General features: G+C 39.8%; 1 protein-coding gene across 4 annotated transcripts in view; it reads left to right on the forward strand.

Moving 5' to 3' along the window:
- Positions 1–1,525: 1,525 nt before the first annotated feature.
- Positions 1,526–18,361, forward strand: part of Etv1 (ETS variant transcription factor 1) — an 86,551-nt gene continuing 69,715 nt past the window's right edge. Inside the window, exons 1-5 of one of the 4 annotated variants that reach the window (XM_059279395.1) lie at positions 1,526–1,638; positions 3,645–3,776; positions 4,588–4,675; positions 5,998–6,045; positions 15,947–16,000. In XM_059279395.1, coding sequence (XP_059135378.1) covers positions 3,732–3,776; positions 4,588–4,675; positions 5,998–6,045; positions 15,947–16,000 — 235 coding nt within the window. In that variant the 5' untranslated portion in view covers positions 1,526–1,638; positions 3,645–3,731. Of the gene's footprint in view, positions 1,639–2,424; positions 3,224–3,257; positions 3,519–3,644; positions 3,777–4,587; positions 4,676–5,997; positions 6,046–15,946; positions 16,001–18,361 lie in introns of those variants that run through there. The other 3 variants (XM_059279396.1, XM_059279397.1, XM_059279398.1) reach the window with 3 other exon arrangements.

Consider the following 18,361-nt stretch of genomic DNA (forward strand, 5'->3'; position numbering starts at 1 on the left):
TATTTTTCTAGACATTTTTTAGAAATTAAATTACTTAACAATGTGCATTTTCAATGTCATAAGTCAACTGTAGAAAAACCACTAATGTATATTATTTTACTTCATAAAATAGCAGCAAAGGAACCATAAAGCTTTAAATAGCTTTATATGCAAGTTAAAAAACTTTCCAAAAAAAAAAAAAAAAGGACTTGGACTTGGGGAGGGGGTGTGTTCTTTCAAGAGCTCTTATTTCAAAACCCAAATGGGATTTCAAAATACAAGTAAATAAATGTCAAAGCCTCTTGGCCTCTGCGCTGCCATTCTATGTTTGAAATATTGCCAAAATGAAATTTTCCATTCAAGAAGGACTGAAGTGTACTAAACTGATTTAAAAAGACAGTCTCAAAAAGTGGTGGAAACTTGTGCAAACCCAGAGTACCTCTTCTTATATATACAGCTGCTTCTGCAGACAGTTTTCATCTCTGTAACACGATTGAAAATTAAATTCTCAACCCTTTGGTTACCTTCTGCTATTGGATCTATTGTTCTTTTCCTCAGTGACAAGCGTAGACCATAGCTAGGCGCCAGGCTACACCTGAGTCTTTCATTAAGTAGCCAGGAGCAGAGCAAGCAAGAGAGAGAATGTCTCATTGACTATGAAGCCAGAGAAAGCTTCGGTGAGAAGGGGTTCTGGTTCAGGTAGATGTCTGGTCACAAAAAGCACATTCTTAGCTAGGTGGTTTAGTATGCTTAGAAGAGCTGTACAGAGAATGGCAGCTTAGTCACGTAAAAACATCACTTTCAACTACTGTGAGAGTCAGAGCTCCAAGGGGGAGATGTGGAGCCCCTGCTGCACGATGGACCATCCTAAGAGGTGAAGGGGCCTGTGTAGGGTTGATGGACTTCGGAAGCCGGAACTAAAACTGCCAGTCATTGAAAACTTGGACTAAAAGAAGCTGGAGAGAACACTACACTGGAATAAATCAAAAGTAGAAATGGAAACAAAAGAACGTTAAGAGGAGAACTCTGAATACTGTCTGTAGAGACAGCTTGCACGCTTAAACAGCCTCTTGCTGAAGAGCAAGCAGAAGTTGCTAGTCCTTTCTAAACTTTCTCCACACTCTTAGTTCTCTGTTCTTTTGCAGGATTTTCTGCAGGGCACCCCGGAATTATCCTCTGTGAGTGTTCTTTTTACCTGGACTTCGTTCCCCTTACTCTCTCAGACCTCTTAGACCCAAAGTCCTTTTCCTCACCTACTGCCATTTGTTACCGAGGGTGCATAGGGGAGGTAGTGACGAATAAGAACTTTTGTGGTGTTGGGAACTTGGGCCTTTGTTGTATCGTTTTCCTTGTCCCTCCACGCCCCTAGCCACGTGACCCAGAGAGATTGGGATTTTTGTGAATGGAGCCGAAAGGTGGTTAAGGGGACGGCACGGGCAACACCCCCTGCTCGAAAGTAGCCAATCCGCTGGCGGAGCGCTGAGGGGTCAGCAATAAACAACAATGGACTGGAAATCTACGGTTCCTCATTGGCTGCGTGGACAGACTCGCGGGGCCTTTGGAGAAGCTCCGCCCTCTCCCGGTTGCCCTGGATACCTGTCTGGTTCTGGCCTCCGAAAAGGGCTTTGGAAACTGTTGCTGTCTTGTCCCGGTTTGCAGGTCGGCTGGGTACCCGCGCTATTGTCCCCTGCCCTGGTTGCACCCCCACAAAGCACGCCAGCTTCGCGGCGCCCCTAACGCCGCGGTCGCCCAGGCTCTGATGCAGCTCTCTCGCAAAGGGGACGCGCGAGGTGCTCGGACTAGTCCCGGGACAAGTATTGTGTGTGCCCTCGAAAACTACACTTTTCCCCAAGAGGAAACGCAGAGTGTTTTGTCATAGACCTCGCTCTTCCTCGGCGGGTCTGGAGTGCCAGGCGCGCACGCTCCGGTTTGAATGTCTCCACCATGTTCCATTTAAGGAAAGAAACTTTCAGATAGAAATAGAGAACTGCAGCACGTTGTCAACGGGCGAAACAGCTGCTGGAAAAGTCCTCTAGTCACCAGCCTAGGTCGCCGCTAGGGTCTCGAGTGACTTTCAGCACCATGAGGCTCCGGGTCCCCTCCTCTCTTCCTCCTATCCCGGGTGGGACAGCAGCTGGGGGGCGGGAGGGGGGACATCCGAGCTAAGCCCCGTGGGCAGGCGGCTTCAGAGATGTCCTTGCTTCCAAACGTCCCATCATTGTCCTTGTAACCCGAGCTCTCCCCGCTCTGCCCTCCCCTCCTTGGTGGAGGAAGTGAAATCCTAAAGTACAGTAAGTGACACTCTCCGCCTCTCTGTATACATAACAAAAGCTCCGGAAACGGCGGGTCGGGGGTGGGTGGGTGGGGGACACATCTGAACTACCCAGTCCTCCCCCACCCCTCTGTGGCCTGCAGGAGCTTTCTTTTTTTTTTTCTCAGCACCCGCCAGAGTGAATCTGATTTTTACACTTTCCTCTCCTTCTCTGCTCCGTACTCCTCCGGATCCTCCCTCCCGATACCACCTCTCCTAAGAAGCAGCTTCTCCCGCTTGCTTTCCTTACAGTATCTTTAAATCCTATGGACAAAAGGAGGTCGTTTGAGTTGAGAATGTATTTCTTTTAAAGGTCCAATAACCCCTATAGTGTTTGGTTAGTGTTGAAAAAATGAGAAAATAGCTTGGGCCGAAAGCTGGTGGGGAGCGAGGCTGGAGCGTGCGGTGGGCTCCGGGTCAGAGGTAGAGAAGAGGGATTAGGGACACTCGCTTTGTAGATCTGTACCTGAACCTCTCGACAGGGCTTTAGGGACATCTGCCTAATAATGGATCGAACACGCCAGGAAAGAGAACTGGTGGGCTCGGTACACTAGGTTTCAGTATCCCCCGGGGCTTGAGCAAACAGCGAGTTAGGAAGGTTTCCTTGGTGGCTTTTCTGGGTGCGGACCCTGCGCCTCCCCGCAGAGCGGTCGCGTAGGCAAGAGGGGCGCAGGAGACCCAAGGGAAGGGGCCGAAAGCCGCCTGATTGACAGCCCGAAATCTGATCTTGTGAAAGAGACGTGGAGCCAATGGGAGGCAGCGATCCATCAGTTTGGATTGGAGGCCCCTGGAGGAGAAGTAGAGGAAAAACCACCGAATTGAGCTCGGTCAGAGGCGCTTTCGGCTTCCAAGGGGAAGTGCTGGGCAATAATTAATGTTTTTATTAAATTTGGAGGGAATTTTTTGCAGCCGTTCGCCTAGCGTGGCCTTCAGGTGGGTCTTTCCAACAACTTTTTATGTCTCTCCAGATAATTGCATGGTTGTGGGTTGCAAAAACTATCCTTATGAAAGAGGTGTCTCCTTCTCTTTAGTCCCGTTAGGTGAAAAGCAAGTCTCGTTGATCGCCATTGCTAGTTTTGCACACGTTTGCGAATCCGAGCTGGCTGGGATACACTGACTGAGCAGGGAACGTCCAGAGTGTAAATAAATACACTGCCTCTTGTTAGGATTTTTTGATACGACCGAAAATATGTAAATTGTGAACTCTCTTAGCTCTCTTTGGATCCAGGTGAAGAAGGCGGCGTAGGGGAGGGTTATTTTTGTGAATGGGACTGTCGAGGGCAATTAGCTATGCAAATACAAGAGCTTCATTCATGATTTTTTAAAGCCTAAAAGCCATCTTGTTCCCCTCTAGGTTGATAGAAGTCCAGATCCCGAGGAAATCTCCAGCTAAATGCTCAGAATATAAAACACTGAGCTAATATTTGCGAAGAGCAGCAAAATGGATGGATTTTATGACCAGCAAGTGCCTTACGTGGTCACCAACGTGAGTGATCAGTTCGAAAGTTGCTGTTTATAAACTTGACTCGGACGGGGGTGGGGAGAGCGAGAGATGCGAAGGGAGGGGGCAGGGGGTTGGGACTGCAGACACTTTATCTGCTTTGTTGCCACTGTAGGGCGACTCTGCTTCTTGAAGACCCATCTACAAAATGAGCTTACCTTTGAGTGATTTGGATAAGGCATAGTTTTGTTTTAAGACCCCTTCTGGTCCAAGTGCCCACGATGAGTGGAAGAGGAGACGGAGGGCAGCTGCAGCTGTACTCAAAGTTTGTGGCTGGGTTTGTCTGCCACATTGAAAAGAACGAAGTTGAGACAAATGCTGACACTTTTTGTTTACATGGGGTGTCTTGGGAGGGGGGTTGCTTTTTTCCCCTCTCATTTCCTCGCTTTTTCAGTTTTCCACTCTTGGGGCTTCTCTTACTGCGGGTGGGGGTGTTGTCTGAGAGAGAATGGAATCACTGTTTTAATCTAGAGTTGATTTAGTAAAAAAAAAAAAAAAACAAAACATTAAGTGTTCTAGCTTAATGTTTCGATGCTGAGATTACATGTAACTGTGACGAGAATAAACAGGAGTGTTAGATCTGCTCTGGGAAGCCACTCTCCTTTACTGTTGAACTCAGCCTGAGCTTTCACTGTCCAAGTCAGACAATACATATTGGAGTTCTCCTATGAACGCCAATATTTTTTTCTACTCAGAGAGAGGATCCAGTAGGCTTATGTTATGTATGCATGTTTTTTTTTTTCATGTGTGACATCTGAGGTTTATATTTTAAAGGATTTTATCTTTCCCTTTGTAGAGTCAGCGTGGGAGAAATTGTAACGAGAAACCAACAAATGTCAGGAAAAGAAAATTCATTAACAGAGATCTGGCTCATGATTCAGAAGGTGAGGTTTGACTCTGAGCTGAACCCCTCTCTTACTGACACCCTCCGAAGAAGAGGCCCATTTCAATCTCATCTAAAAAATAACAAACACTGAAACTCCTGAACTTAACATGGACTTTACACGCAATCATGCCCACACTCAGTTTGCCTTGGAGACTATTTTATGGTCTGGTCACAAACTAATGAAAGAAGGAAATTAACACCTAACAGTGACCTTCTTTTAAACATTATTTCGTGTTTGTTCTTGTCCATATGGCATATAACTGTTAATCCCCTACACTGAGGTAACAATTGAGAACTTTCTAACAGCCTGGGACAAAGTAAGCAGCTATGCACACTGCTTACGTTTTTCTTTCAACTTTATTACAAGTTAAACAATATAAATGAAGCCATATACTACTGTTGAAATTTTATGAGTGAGTTTGATGACTATATTGTGAAGTCATAACATCTTGTTAATAGGCCTTGAAGTGTTCATTATATCAAACTTCAGGCTTAATGAGTAGTTATTATATTATTTGATAAATGAGGCTTCAGATTCTTCTATAAACTGTTGGTAAAAGGTCAATATATTAGGAATTATTTCAACTCTGTGGGGCATTCATACCGGACTGAAGAAACTTAGACTCAGTTACCAAAGTTCAGTTTGAATTTAAATTAAATGTACTGAATTCTAAAACTTCATCAAATTTTCATTCTTATTAGATACCTCCCTCCCTCCAAGCCCACCCCACGCCCCAAATGCCAGAATACAGTTTGGAATTGATAATAAAGCAAAGCCAGGGCACTGTCTGTCTTCGACTTTTGTAAGTCTGCTAATGCAGAAGTTTTTCTTTAAATGTCTGGATGTGAAGTTGCCCCTGTTAGTGTCAAGGCATTGGGCTCAAAAATATAACTTGGGAGTTGACTCAAGTTCTGTTGGGACTTTGTTTATAAACTTAGAAGATGTTTTGTCTTTCTAATCTTTACCTTGGTCCTATTTTAGCAAGAGTTAAGTGTGCTTAGGAAAGGTTTCTGTATGTAGATAATCTTTAGTTCAACACCTGGGTGAATTTTAATGCATGTTTGTTTTTCATTCTCTCTGAGCTTACTTCTTAATTACTTGTTAAAGAGAAAACGAAGATAATTGATATTATTTAGTTGTCTAAAGAGATCTAAGTGTCACCTAATCGATGTCATAAGTAAGCAGGATTATTCAAATACTTCAGCGATGACTCCTGTGTTCAGTTGATGTTGTACTGAATGCCAGCATCATGACATACATCTTCAGTTAATGAAGACTGCAGACTGTTGAGTCTTATGTGTCTTTTCCTTGCTTTTTAGAACTCTTTCAGGATCTGAGTCAGTTACAAGAAACATGGCTTGCTGAAGGTAAGGCAGAAAAAAAAATGTTTTAAAGGGGAAAAGCAGCTCTAAAAGGGGATGGAGGGAATCCTGAACTTGCTGTCTTAATGTTCAACCCAATTAATTGAGCTCTAAAAGAGCCACCTCATGTGTCATGCATACATTAGAGCCTCTGATGAGCTTGTCTTTGGGGACTCTGGGGCTGCACTACCCAGTGTCATCACAAATTACCAGGAGAAATTGCTTCCAGCTCACAATCACATCTGCTTTTGGCAAGAACTAATGCACCAAGACTTCAGGTTCTAAGTCTCTGTTCAGATTTTAATTGCAATTGATCAGGTTTATATTATTGTACCTCGAGAGACCTCGAGCCAGAACCGGCTGGCTTGCTGTTTCCTTTAGAGCAGCGCATATGATTATTTGGTGTTCTGGTGGAGGACTTCTCTGATGGCAGAAATTAGTTTCTCTGGGCTCATCAGGACGGGATGCTTCAAGATTTAAGTGCAGGTGTCTTCTTCCCTCCGTGTTCACAGCACAGAACCTTAGGTGTGTATCTCACAGTTAGGAAATCTGTGGGTTTAAAGCCAATCTTTTAGTGGGAGTTGAAGATTTTAAAATTGTTTTGTGTGTTATGATGCATGTAATGTTTGTCGAAGTTTGACTTTTGATGTCTTGTCACTTTTATTAGGATTTAATGTGGAGACAATTAATGGCATTTTGGATTTTTTAAAAAAAATTCCACGCTACAACCTATTATATCTTTTATTGTGTGCAACTTTGTTTATAGGGACAATGAGATGTGACTTAGTAAAGCTTGACATATGTTCAGATATGCTTAAGGTAGAAGGATTTTTGTTGGTATCTACAATTTTAATATTTTCTTTTGGAATTGCCATGTTTGTGAGATGTTATTTTACGATTTGTGTGTGTGTGTGTGTGTGTGTGTGTGTGTGTGTGTGTGTGTGTAATGAGAAAGTTGCTGATATTTAAATATTTAGCATATTTTGTTAAGTATTTAGTATATTTATGATACATATATATGTATATATACTTTCTGTGGGGAATCTGACTCTGGCAACCGATTTTCAAGATGGTTTAAAGTGAACGGGAGAGTCTCCACATGGAACCCAGGACTGCTGTAGCTGCTTTGAGGTAGACAGATGAGCTTTTAGCTATGGTCTTGTATGCAGTTGATCAAGTTGCTCTTAGCATGTAAACAAGTTTCTTTGTCTTGCTGATAATTCTAGTTCTTCAAAAGGCTTTTACAATCTTAAATGATTCAAAATCATTTAAGTTAAATAGCTCTTAATTATCCTTTGAAAGGGGGATTGCATTTATATGTTAATGAATGGTAAGTATTAGTTAAAGTTTTGTTTTTTAAATTTAAGGTCATTTTTGCTTGTCTCTAAATGAAACTTACTGCAATAGATTACTTAGTATTGCAACATAAACCATATATTGAAACAGCTAATTCATGAAAAATCGCAGAGGCTCTTGCATTCACTTTCATATGTCGGGTTTGCCAAGTTGAAAGTTATGTAGAATTTTGTTTATTCAAGAATTTATTTGCTTATCCAAAATAAGTTATCATACTTACCTTAATTGTCGTGGAAGGTTTATTGGTTCTTAAGATGTTTAGATTTGAAAACTGAATCCAAGTCAGTGCACTGGCTGGCAGATTTTGAATGTGCATAGCAGCTGTTTCTGGAATTTTAAAATGTGGATCTGTGGCAGACTTTTATCATTTTCAGTACATTTTCTTTCTTTCATTTTTCACTTATCCCTTGTTTTATTTGTGTCTTAGGCTTCAGATAAGAGAGTTGAATAATTTATCCGAGTTTGTCTTTTAAAACAGTATGGAATATTCTTATCTCTTCATTACCTGCAAATCAGCTCTGAAGACTTATCTTTATAAAAAGTAAACCTAGATAAGGACTAATGTATTTGGAGGAGCCCGGGCTTTTACTTAGAAAATAATTCATAAGCTTAATTAAATTCAGAAATTAAGTTGGAGTTTTTTATTGACTACCCAGGTGTGCTACTATTTACAAACTGCATTTTAGAATAATATAAACATTTTCAAAGTAGTTAAATTAATATGTCTAGTTATGATGTAAGCAAAATTTATTAAGATAATTTTTAAAAATCTAATAATAAGGGGGTTTCTTTAGTGTTAATAGAATACACATTTAGTTTTTGTCCTTAGCAATTAAATATAATTATTATGCATATATATTTTAATTTGGCTTATCTTATGACTTGAACAATAAGAGATTTCCAAAATTAGACTATTTAATTTGTTGCTAGTTTTGTTCATTTCTGCTCTGCTGGACAGGCAGATATTAATGGATTACCTAACTGGCAAACTATAAACTTATTTCTTTTCTTAACATTCCATAGCTAAGGAAATGAACATAGAATTTTAAGGAATTTTGAATTAAAAGACATCATTGACAATTTACCAAGTTTCTCCCATGAGTTGGAATCCCTCTGGGAAGTCTCACAGGTCTCTCAAAATCTTTTTAGACATGAGAATCCAGTTTGCTAAAAAGTGTCATATGATAATCACATTAAAAAAAAATCTCTCAAAGTGTCTAGATAGAAATGATACATCTTAGAATGTTGAATTTTTTTCTGTAAGAATTTTTATAAATTATACACAGTATAACATATTGATTAGTCATGAGTAAATTCTTGTGGGTTATGAAATATGTTTGATCTCTGAAGAGCAGTTGAGGTAGGTAAGACAAGACTCTCGGAGGGTAATGATAGAGTTTGTGTATTCAATCTACTACAGTCCTCTCTAAAAATATAATTGCACTATTCCCTGCAGCTTCATCCACATATAGAGATTTAAAACATGTTTATAGGATGCAGCTTCACATTAGAAGCACTTTCCAAACACTAATGCTGCAGTTGAAAGGCTTATAACAAACATACCACAATGTAAAATAGTGTTTTCAATGACCACAATACCAGATAAAGAAATAGAGACTATACTTATTTTAAATGTTACTGTAGCTGCTTTAAATTGGACTTTACTATGGACAATTCTTTGTTGATTCTCAGTCATTTGAATTAGATTGCTACTGACAGGCAATTGGAATTATTTGATCCCTTGAAATAACTAGTTCAAATATCACTCCTATCAGCATCGTGGCAACTTTTTGTTTTTAACTTGTTTTGAAAGCTATATATAGTTAAGTGCTGTCCAAAACTTTTTATTTGGGGAACAGAAGTAGAAGGGAGTAAGAGACAAGTCTAGGAAGCATTGCATATTTCTAAGTATTCTATCAGCATTTACCTACTAATACAATTTATAGGAAAATAATGTATTTCAGCATACATTGCATGTGAAACATGACTACTTTTGTCCTATTTTCTTGTGGTCTTTGTGTCTTGAGATTCTCTGTGATGAACGAGCTTGAGGAGAAAGTCACCAGTGGTGATTCACCACCACCAGGGTAAAAGGCTTTCAGTGACACAGTGAAGCCAAGTTTCAGGGCGCAGTTACAGCTACATCTTAGAGTTTTATCACCAAAACAATGTTCCACACCAAACTTCATTATTATCACATACAAATAAGGAGATCGCCTTTTGGTTTTATGAAATTGTCAAATAATGGTCACGTTGGCCTAGAAATAGAGACAGAACTACATTTTCCTCAGTTTGCTTCTTTTACAAAATTTATGTCCAAACTATGTCTTTATGATACTTACAGGGAATATGAGTTGCTGTTATTCTCTACATGTGACCTCCACTATACACAGTACTCTTGAGGCACTCATTTTGATTGTTCAAACACTCTACTTTAAAAAGAAAGTAGAACACAAGGTTGGCATTGGATATGTTCATATTTCTTTTTCTTATTTGGTGCAGTTTTTATAGCTTTAGTATTTTATACGATTATCTAAAATAGGATCTGATAGTTCAGCATTAAGGAAGTCCATACAAGTTCTTGGAATGAGATGGGAGATGATTCTTGTGTGTGTGTGTGTGTGTGTGTGTGTGTGTGTGTGTGTGTGTGTGTGTTTTGTATTAGAGTAGTGGCTGCTACCATGGCCCTGTTTTGTTGTACCAGAAAGCTCTATAAGATGTGAAAAAACCCTCAAGGGGAGTAAAGGTAACAGGTAGAATGAATGCATTTTACTTCTAAATATCCACTGGAAGAATGCAAGTGTGGTGCTGCGATCTACTTACAAAAGAAGAGAACTTATTTTTAAATAGAAAAATTTGATTTGGTGGAGCACAGCGCAGGTTTTTTAGAAAGTGCTGACATGTGAAATGGTGCTGAACTTTTCCAGTTGTGTAGAATGTGTAATACCTTGCATGTTGCAGTGCAACTTTATTTCTTTAATTTATGTACAATTTTGTAATTAAAAACAATAAGAATAATGATAGGGTCAGGCCTGTGTAGAAGTAGAGGGAGAAAATCTGGCTGCAGACTGCCGCTCCCTGGCTCTGGGCTTCCCTTTTAAGTTTTTAAGCCACTGAAGGTCAGTTTAGTTAGAAACTGAAGCCGACTTGAGACCTTCCTGTTTTCCTGCACATATAAAGAGAGTGTCCAGCATTAAAGGACTTTCTGTCTAGGGAAGTCCCCTCCCCTTTCTACTTAAATATGTTTATATTTCTGCACTAATTAATGCTTTTACTCTGTAATCATTTTAATGTTAAAACCGGATGTGGTATAAAACTAGGCTTAGTGGATGCATGATTATTTTGTTCCATGGACTGAAGCCTCATTTTAGGATTAGAAGGAGTACCACAGTGCAAATGTTGATTTTCTTGTTTTACTGAAAATAAAATTTAAATTTCTTCAGATAAATTTGCTCCTAAACTCTTGATCCGAATGCTACAAACCTCAGCAATAATATGTTACATTCTTATGACTCAAAGCTTGAATGACAGATGAGTAAAAAAAAAAAGTCCATGTGTTTATTTTATCACTAGTATTATTTTGGTACTGAGAATCAAACTTAGGACTTCCCACATGCCCAGCATATATCTTATCACTTCTGGTACATCGACCCCTTTGAGTGGCCCTTCCTTCTCCCCTCCCCTCCTCTCCTCTCCTCCTTCCTCTTTCCTCCTTCCTTCGTCACCTTTCCTTATTGTCCACTTTCTTTCCTAAGTTTTGTACACCCATGGTTTTGGACCAAGGTACCCCGTAAAATATGATGGATGAAATAAGTGTGTGTACGTGTGTTGTGTTCTCCTTGTCTCCCTCCCGTCCCCCCTCTCTCTCTATGTCACTTATTTTAATGTGTTTCTTAATGGATCTGTTTGAGACAGAGCAATAAAACTGGTGTGTTTACGCAGCAGCAAGTTCAGCTTACTTGCTTTAGTTCTCTGGAAGGGTGTGACATGAAAAGATTGCGGCTGGGCCACATGGTTCATGCTGGACTGTGTTTTTGTGAATGGAGGCAGAAATCCAGTTCTGCCTGCTTGTCTTGAGGAAATGCTGAGGAGATCAGCTGTCTCATTCACGGGTAGAAAGAATGAGTCATACATCTTCCGCCTTGTTTGGCTCCAGGTCATTGTTACAGTGGATAGAACTGGTTTTAATTAAATATTAACCCCTTTAATACTTGACATTTGTTTCATTTGTAATTTTCCCAACTCCCTCCGCCCCCGTTGGCTTTAGAAGAAAACTCACCAGACAGCCGTTTGTAGGAATAAGAGAGTTTTTACTTGCCTGCAGCAAAATTTGAAAAAATTTTAAACGTTCACCATTTCTTAAGCAATGAATATTGTTTTATTTAAAAGTTGGAAATCGGCATAAAGTAAAAGCAAGCAAGCTGTATTTAAAACTGCTCTTCCCCAGGGCACTGATGCTTAAGAACCGATAGTAAAGTCTGAAAGTGGGGCATTGATTCTGTGACATTTTGGTTGCGATTAATACTTTCATGAATTTCTTTCCTACAGTGCTGCTGTGTCCTAGCAGGAAAGAGTATTACAGAGCAGCATTGGATAGGAAGCTAGAGGAAGCCAAAAGCTGAGAGTGTGGTTACTATCGCTTTAAAGCAAAGATTCAGAGACTCAATTGCAACTGGTCCATTAATGTGCAATGAACTGATAGAGTTGCTTCAGCTATTACCAATAAAATCTACGTGCTCAGTGTTCATGAAAGCCTTTTACTGGTCTTTGCTATATATTTTCTCCCCTTCTCCATTCTTTTCTTCTCCTTCCTCTTTTATTACATTGTGTACTGAAACATTTTCATTCCCCAAAGACGATCACTTCAAGCATAGTTTAGACTAGACAGTAATGTAATAAAAAAAAAAAAAAAACATTTAAAAATAATTAGATTGGCTTATATTGTTAATTTTCAACTTTGGATTTGGTATGGCTTGCAACAATATTTCAGGCAGCTGTAGTCTGCTCCTTCATAGAATTTTTGTGAATTAAAGAAGAAAATGCATGATACAAGTGTGATGATACTGTGTCATAGTTTCCTTGCCCAAATCCAAGTTGTGTTTTTAGTTAAACGCTTTCCTTTTACTCCAGCTTGAAGTTGGAGGTAGACTTAAGCCTTTGTCTATTTCAGTAACGTGCTGCTTCGTTCAGTCTATTCAGTTTCTCAAGATTAGCTTCTGTGAAAATGTGAGTCATATGTTTTTTGTTAAAATTCGGTAATATGTTCAAGCATAAGTGTGAAGTACTTATTCAGTATGCTAAGGAGTTAGAACAGAAATAGCATCCTTCATCCTTACTCTTTTTACAAATTGTTAGTATGGAGCTATTTTCTCTGTACTGTGAGGTACACCTTCTAGATTCTTCTGTCCCTTACGTATTTTCCCTAGCCCCATACATAGGCCAACACCCAGCACATACCACACACCCACTGGGGCCTTTCATGCTGCTCCTCATGTGATCTGTTCTATGGCGCTGCAGCTCTGTCCTGCTAAACTGAGGAAAAGGTCTGGCTGAGCATATCTGTGCAAGCATATTAAATTGTGAATAACTCATTACCTGTTTTCAACCATTCCTATAAACAAACATTAGATTTTCATTAGATTATTGTAAATGATACTTTATTTTATTTTATTTGTCTGCTTTGTGCCACTACACTGGAATGAAGGTTGACTTTAAATAAAAATGATGTCATTATTTTATGTGTATGAGTACTGTGGCTGCAAGTATGTCTGTGCACCATGTGTGTGCCTGGTTCCCATGGAGATCGGATCCCTTGGAACTGGAATTGCAGATGGTGTGAGCCACCATGTGGGGTGCTAGGTGCTGGGAATCGAATATGGGTCCTCTGAAAAAGCAGCAAGAGGTCTTAACCACTGAGCCATCTCTCTGGTCCCCAATGTTAGCTTTTTAAAAGCATATTTTGTACCTCAATTGTTATATCTGTTTCGCTTTTTGTTTTTTGGTTTTGATTACTCTGGGCAGCCCTGGATGTCCTGGAACTCACTCTGTAGACCAAGATGGCCTCAACTCAGAAATCCACCTGCCTTTGTTTCTCATGTGCTGGGTGGGACTGAAGGTGTGTGTCACCACACCTGGCCTGTGTTTGTTTAGCTATTAATTTAGAGGAAAAATTAAAATATGGATATATTTTCTAAAAGGTCAGGATTTGATTATTTATTTGCTGTTATTAAATATATATTAAATCATTTGTAATTATTTTATATTTAAAAGGGCATTATAAATTACATTTCTTCATGTGTAATTCATCAGTATGAGCAGAAAGTCAAAAACTGTGTTGTCAGTAGCAAAAATACTTTGTCACCAGCTAAGAGAATGCTAATTCAACCCCTTTCTTCTCCTCTTGTCAGTTTTTTTTTTTTTAATTTTTTATTTTTTGAGACAGGGTTTCTCTATGTAGCCCTGGGTATCCCGAAACTTGCTCTGTAGACCAGGCTGGCCTTGAACTCACAGAGATCTGCCTGCCTCTGTCTCTTGAGCGCTGGGATTAAAGGCATGCACCACCACCACCCATCTTGTTCAGTCATGTTTGTTAGACATAAAAACACTAAATTGGCCACGGTAATGCTTGTGAGTGCATTTGTGAGTGTGACTTTTTGGGTGGTGGTGGTAGAGATTGTAAAGGAGAGTATATCTAATATCCAATTATCTGGGATCATGCTTAAACTACTGCATTTATTGGTTTCAAAAATCCCCTTATTGTTACATCAAGTTGCAGTGTTGGGGAGGCAAGTCATCGGTCTGTGAGGTGAAATTTGTCTGACTTGAAAGTTGTTAAACATAGCATCAAATACCGGTGGAATAAGAAGAAAAACTTGCTTCTAGCGTGGGCTGATCAAGTTGGTACCAGTTGTGACTTGAAATTGCTGTTGGTTACTTATTTGTTTTTTATTGGCAGTAGGGAATGGTGTGTCTTCCATAAACTACAGGTATGAGGGAAAAATAATATGTCTTCCATAAAATATTGGTATTAGAGAACAACTCTGTGGTATATACATTTTAATATTAGGCAAAACTATCCTGAGATAGTTACATTCTTGACCAAGGTAACATATGCTTTATTCATCATAATGTTTCCATTTACAAAGATAAACATAGAAAAGAAAAACCTATTGAGACTGTCTTCTGTTTTTACATGGAATTGTATCATGAAATTCATTTTTTTAAAATATGGATTTTTTCTTAAGTCACTTATCAGCCTGAAACATTTCAACAGAGAGTGATTATTGCTATTGTTGTTGTTGTTGATATTTGATATTTAAGACAGAGTTCCAACTTGCAGCCTAGGCTAGCCCAGAGCTCACTATGTGCCTCATGCTAGCCTCACATTATGGATGAGCCTCAGCCTTCCAAATGCTGCAATTACATGCCTGGCTAAGACTGATTATTTTAATTAACATTCCCCACACAGAATAAGTTCATTCAAAAAAAAATTTGATTGACATCTGTTTTAATATGACTTGATCGGATAAAAAGTTACAGTATTATACAATATTAGTAAAGTAATACTAGCTAATGAGATCACATTGAGAGCTAATAAGGATGACAGTTCATTACATGTTCACCAAGTTACAAGTAACCTGATTTCTGTTCTGTGTAGTTTGTTTCTCAGTAATATCCTACGAGATTGAATAGGTTACTTCACTGTCCACATCTAAGGCAATAAACACTGCAAGGTGAAAGAATGGACTTGCACTTTCGTTGCAGCCGAATGTGTTTGTTATGTTTGCCTAATTAGTCCTTTTCCTTTAATAAAACCGGAAGTCAACTGACCGTAGGGGCTGACAAATGGTGAGATTCCTCAGTGCTGACTAGCATAGCCAGGAAAATATTTTGCATGAAAAGATGACATTTGTTTTATTGTTTGTTATTTTTATTGTGAATACAATTGTTAAGATATATTGCTTTGTTACATGTGGCCCAAGCCAATGACGGTTTTTTCATTTTTAAAGCTTTATAGCTTGCTTTGAACAAATTTAGGGCAAATATGTTTAATTATGGTAGTTATTGGCAGGAGACAGAACTTACCCAAAGAAATCATTTCAAAACGTGGGGGATTTGTATGATCGCTGCACAACACTTGAAAAAAAGTCCTCGTAGTTCTCTGCGATGGTCTGCTTAAGCACCAGCAGTGGGTGAATGCACATGCCATGCCTTTAGCACATCTTCTGCAAGATGCATCCGTTCAGGATACAGGAATCCTGCACCTTTTATTTGCCATCTCTTTAATTCCATCTGGCAGGTGAATTTCAGAGGGATCATACCTGCCACCGCGGTATTTCTGACACACGCATGTTTTCCAGTTGCATCCATGGACCTTTTAGTTTCCTTTTCCAATTTTGTCAAGACTGCTTTAAAGAGGAGGTTATTGGCAAATAATCACAGGCCTGAGCTCCATCAAAATAGGCCTTGCTTGACACATCTGACTTGACATTCCTTATGTCTTGGCAGTTCCTCTCTTAATTTTTAAACACTTTTTTTTTTTCTTCTTCAGCTCAGGTACCTGACAATGATGAGCAGTTTGTGCCAGACTATCAGGCTGAAAGTTGTAAGTACAGCATGACTCATCTCTTGTGTTTCCCTTTGTCTGTCCTGTTTCTTTCATTCATTCTCCGTGGTTGGATTCCTATTCTAGTGTCTGTCTTTGCACTGTGCCAGTGCTGTGTCTGGCTTCCAGTCGTGAGGTACTTTTATTTGTCTGGTTCTGACATCAGCAGACTGTGTGCACAATCTGAGCGAAGCTTCCACGGGTGGGCAAGGAAGGCCGAACTGTTGGGATGCTGGCCCCATGCTCCATACTGAGTACATTTCCTTGAAGAGGAAACAGGGTGTGTTAGTCGAACGTGCAAGTGTTTACTTCAGTTTAGCCAATGCGGTCACAAGGAAAAGTCTGGATGCTGATGGGAGGCAGAGTAAAAACCCACGTGAAATTAGTTATCCTATAAGTTGTAAAAAGACCTTGGCTCGACATCCTTGGTTAATTGCACTCTGTATCCACAAACTTTCACCTGCTTTGATGTACTTTTTAGCCTGAAGTTTTCAGCTTCCAGGTTGCAGCAGCACAAACAGAAGTAGCCATTGGCTTCTTACAGCATCTTTGTGTTCCTACCCCTGAGCCTTGCTCCAGGGCCTGTCAGAACGCAGGAGAGTGATTCACCGATACTTGCCCTCCCTTAATTGCAGAGTGAGCATTTTGCCTGCACAAACATAGTTGCCCCAGGGTTTACTGCTGATATTTATACTTTGCAGTTCTAGCACTAACGGAAGCTACTGACCCGTGAAGTAAATCCAAAGGAGAAGCATAGCTACTCCTCATCCCCCCAGGGACGTGTTCCAATAGCACTGGTGGATTCATGTCTCCATGGATAGGTAGCCCTGGACCTTGTATTCTAGAGACTGTTTTCTCATTGTACACACACCTCTATGATAAAGCTTAATTTATAAATTAGTCACAGCCAGAAATTAACAGTGGTAATAATAAACTAGAACAATCATAACAAAGCTCTATCATTAAGTCAATTTAAAATTATAAATTATTTCTAGAACTTCCCTTTTAATATCTGGCCTGTGGCAGGCCACAGAAAACGAAGCTTGTAGAAAGTGAAACTGACTGTGAGTGAGAAAATTATGCCATAGTATGAAACTTGTCTGATGTATTCTTTTTCTTTTCAGTGCTGTTTAAAGCTCTAACCTGTTTTGTGTGTTCAGACTGTTAACAGCATCAGATGAGTAGATGTCAATGGGTACAAGAGATTATTACTAGCATACACCTCATGAAACCCATACTGTAGACCTTGATCTCCCAAGCACCTGTATTACTTTAAGTAACAGATGTTTGCTGGAAATGTTTGTTTTCCATGTCTGTTAACTGTTAGGCATAGAGCGTAGTTAGAGGTTTCTCAAGAATAAAAGCCACTTAAGAGGTCAAAAGAAGAAAAGGTATAAAAACATGACCTCCAGGTAGTCTGTTTGCTCCCACAGCTGCCGGGGTACTAGAAGCTTCGTTCATTAAGAGACCGATTTCGCTTGTAGGAAAAAAAATAATTCAAATTCCTCGTATTATAGCCTGGTTTTTAAAAACGTAGTGACATGTACATAAAGCAAATTCTATCATTTCAAATGATCTTAAATGTAGAGTTCAACGGCATTAAGTACGTTCTGATTGCCGGACTATCATCAAGACAGTTCAGAATTTTCAATTAGCCCTGAAACCCTATACTCACAAAGCAAGAGCTCTGTCTCCTCAGCCCCGGCAAACGTTCTTCCGTCTCCTTTATTTGGATCAAAGAAGAGAATTTGTTGAGCTGTTTGATATCTGGGTACAAGTATTTCACATATCTCTGAAACGTACTCCTGAGACTTCAGCCTTAAAAACTAGAGACCTTCCAAACTCTCAGAAGGACAATGACTAAGGACAGCAGCGATGCAAGGCCACACTTCCTGGGGAAAGCATGGGAAGGGGATGGTCAGGTTTCCACCACTTCCTGTCCTGTGAAGGTTCTTGAATTTTTTTTTTTTCTACAAGCTCAACCTGTCCTCTGAGTGAATGGATGAAGTCTCATTGGATCATTTCGTATCCTAATAAATTGGTGAGGATTTCAGTACTGCACCAGCTGTCAGGATAGAACACAATACCCGAAGGTGATTCTTATTCCTATTCTTATTCTCTGTCTTTATCAGCTTTTATTCTTGAGTGTTTCATCGGTCAAACCCTCAGTGACAGCAGTGTGACCCTTCTCCTCTCTTGCTCCCTGTTGGTCCTCTTCTTCCTCCACCCACTGTCCGTCTGTTAAGCTGATGATGTGTGGCTAGTGGGATCACAGAAGTGAATTTTTTCCTTTCAGTTAAATTACCTTACTTTCATTTGAGACTCACATGAGTGTTGGTTAGTGTTCTGATCAGCAAGGCT

Source organism: Peromyscus eremicus, chromosome 14 (assembly GCF_949786415.1).
Source record: "Peromyscus eremicus chromosome 14, PerEre_H2_v1, whole genome shotgun sequence".
NCBI classification, from domain to species: Eukaryota; Metazoa; Chordata; class Mammalia; order Rodentia; family Cricetidae; genus Peromyscus; species Peromyscus eremicus.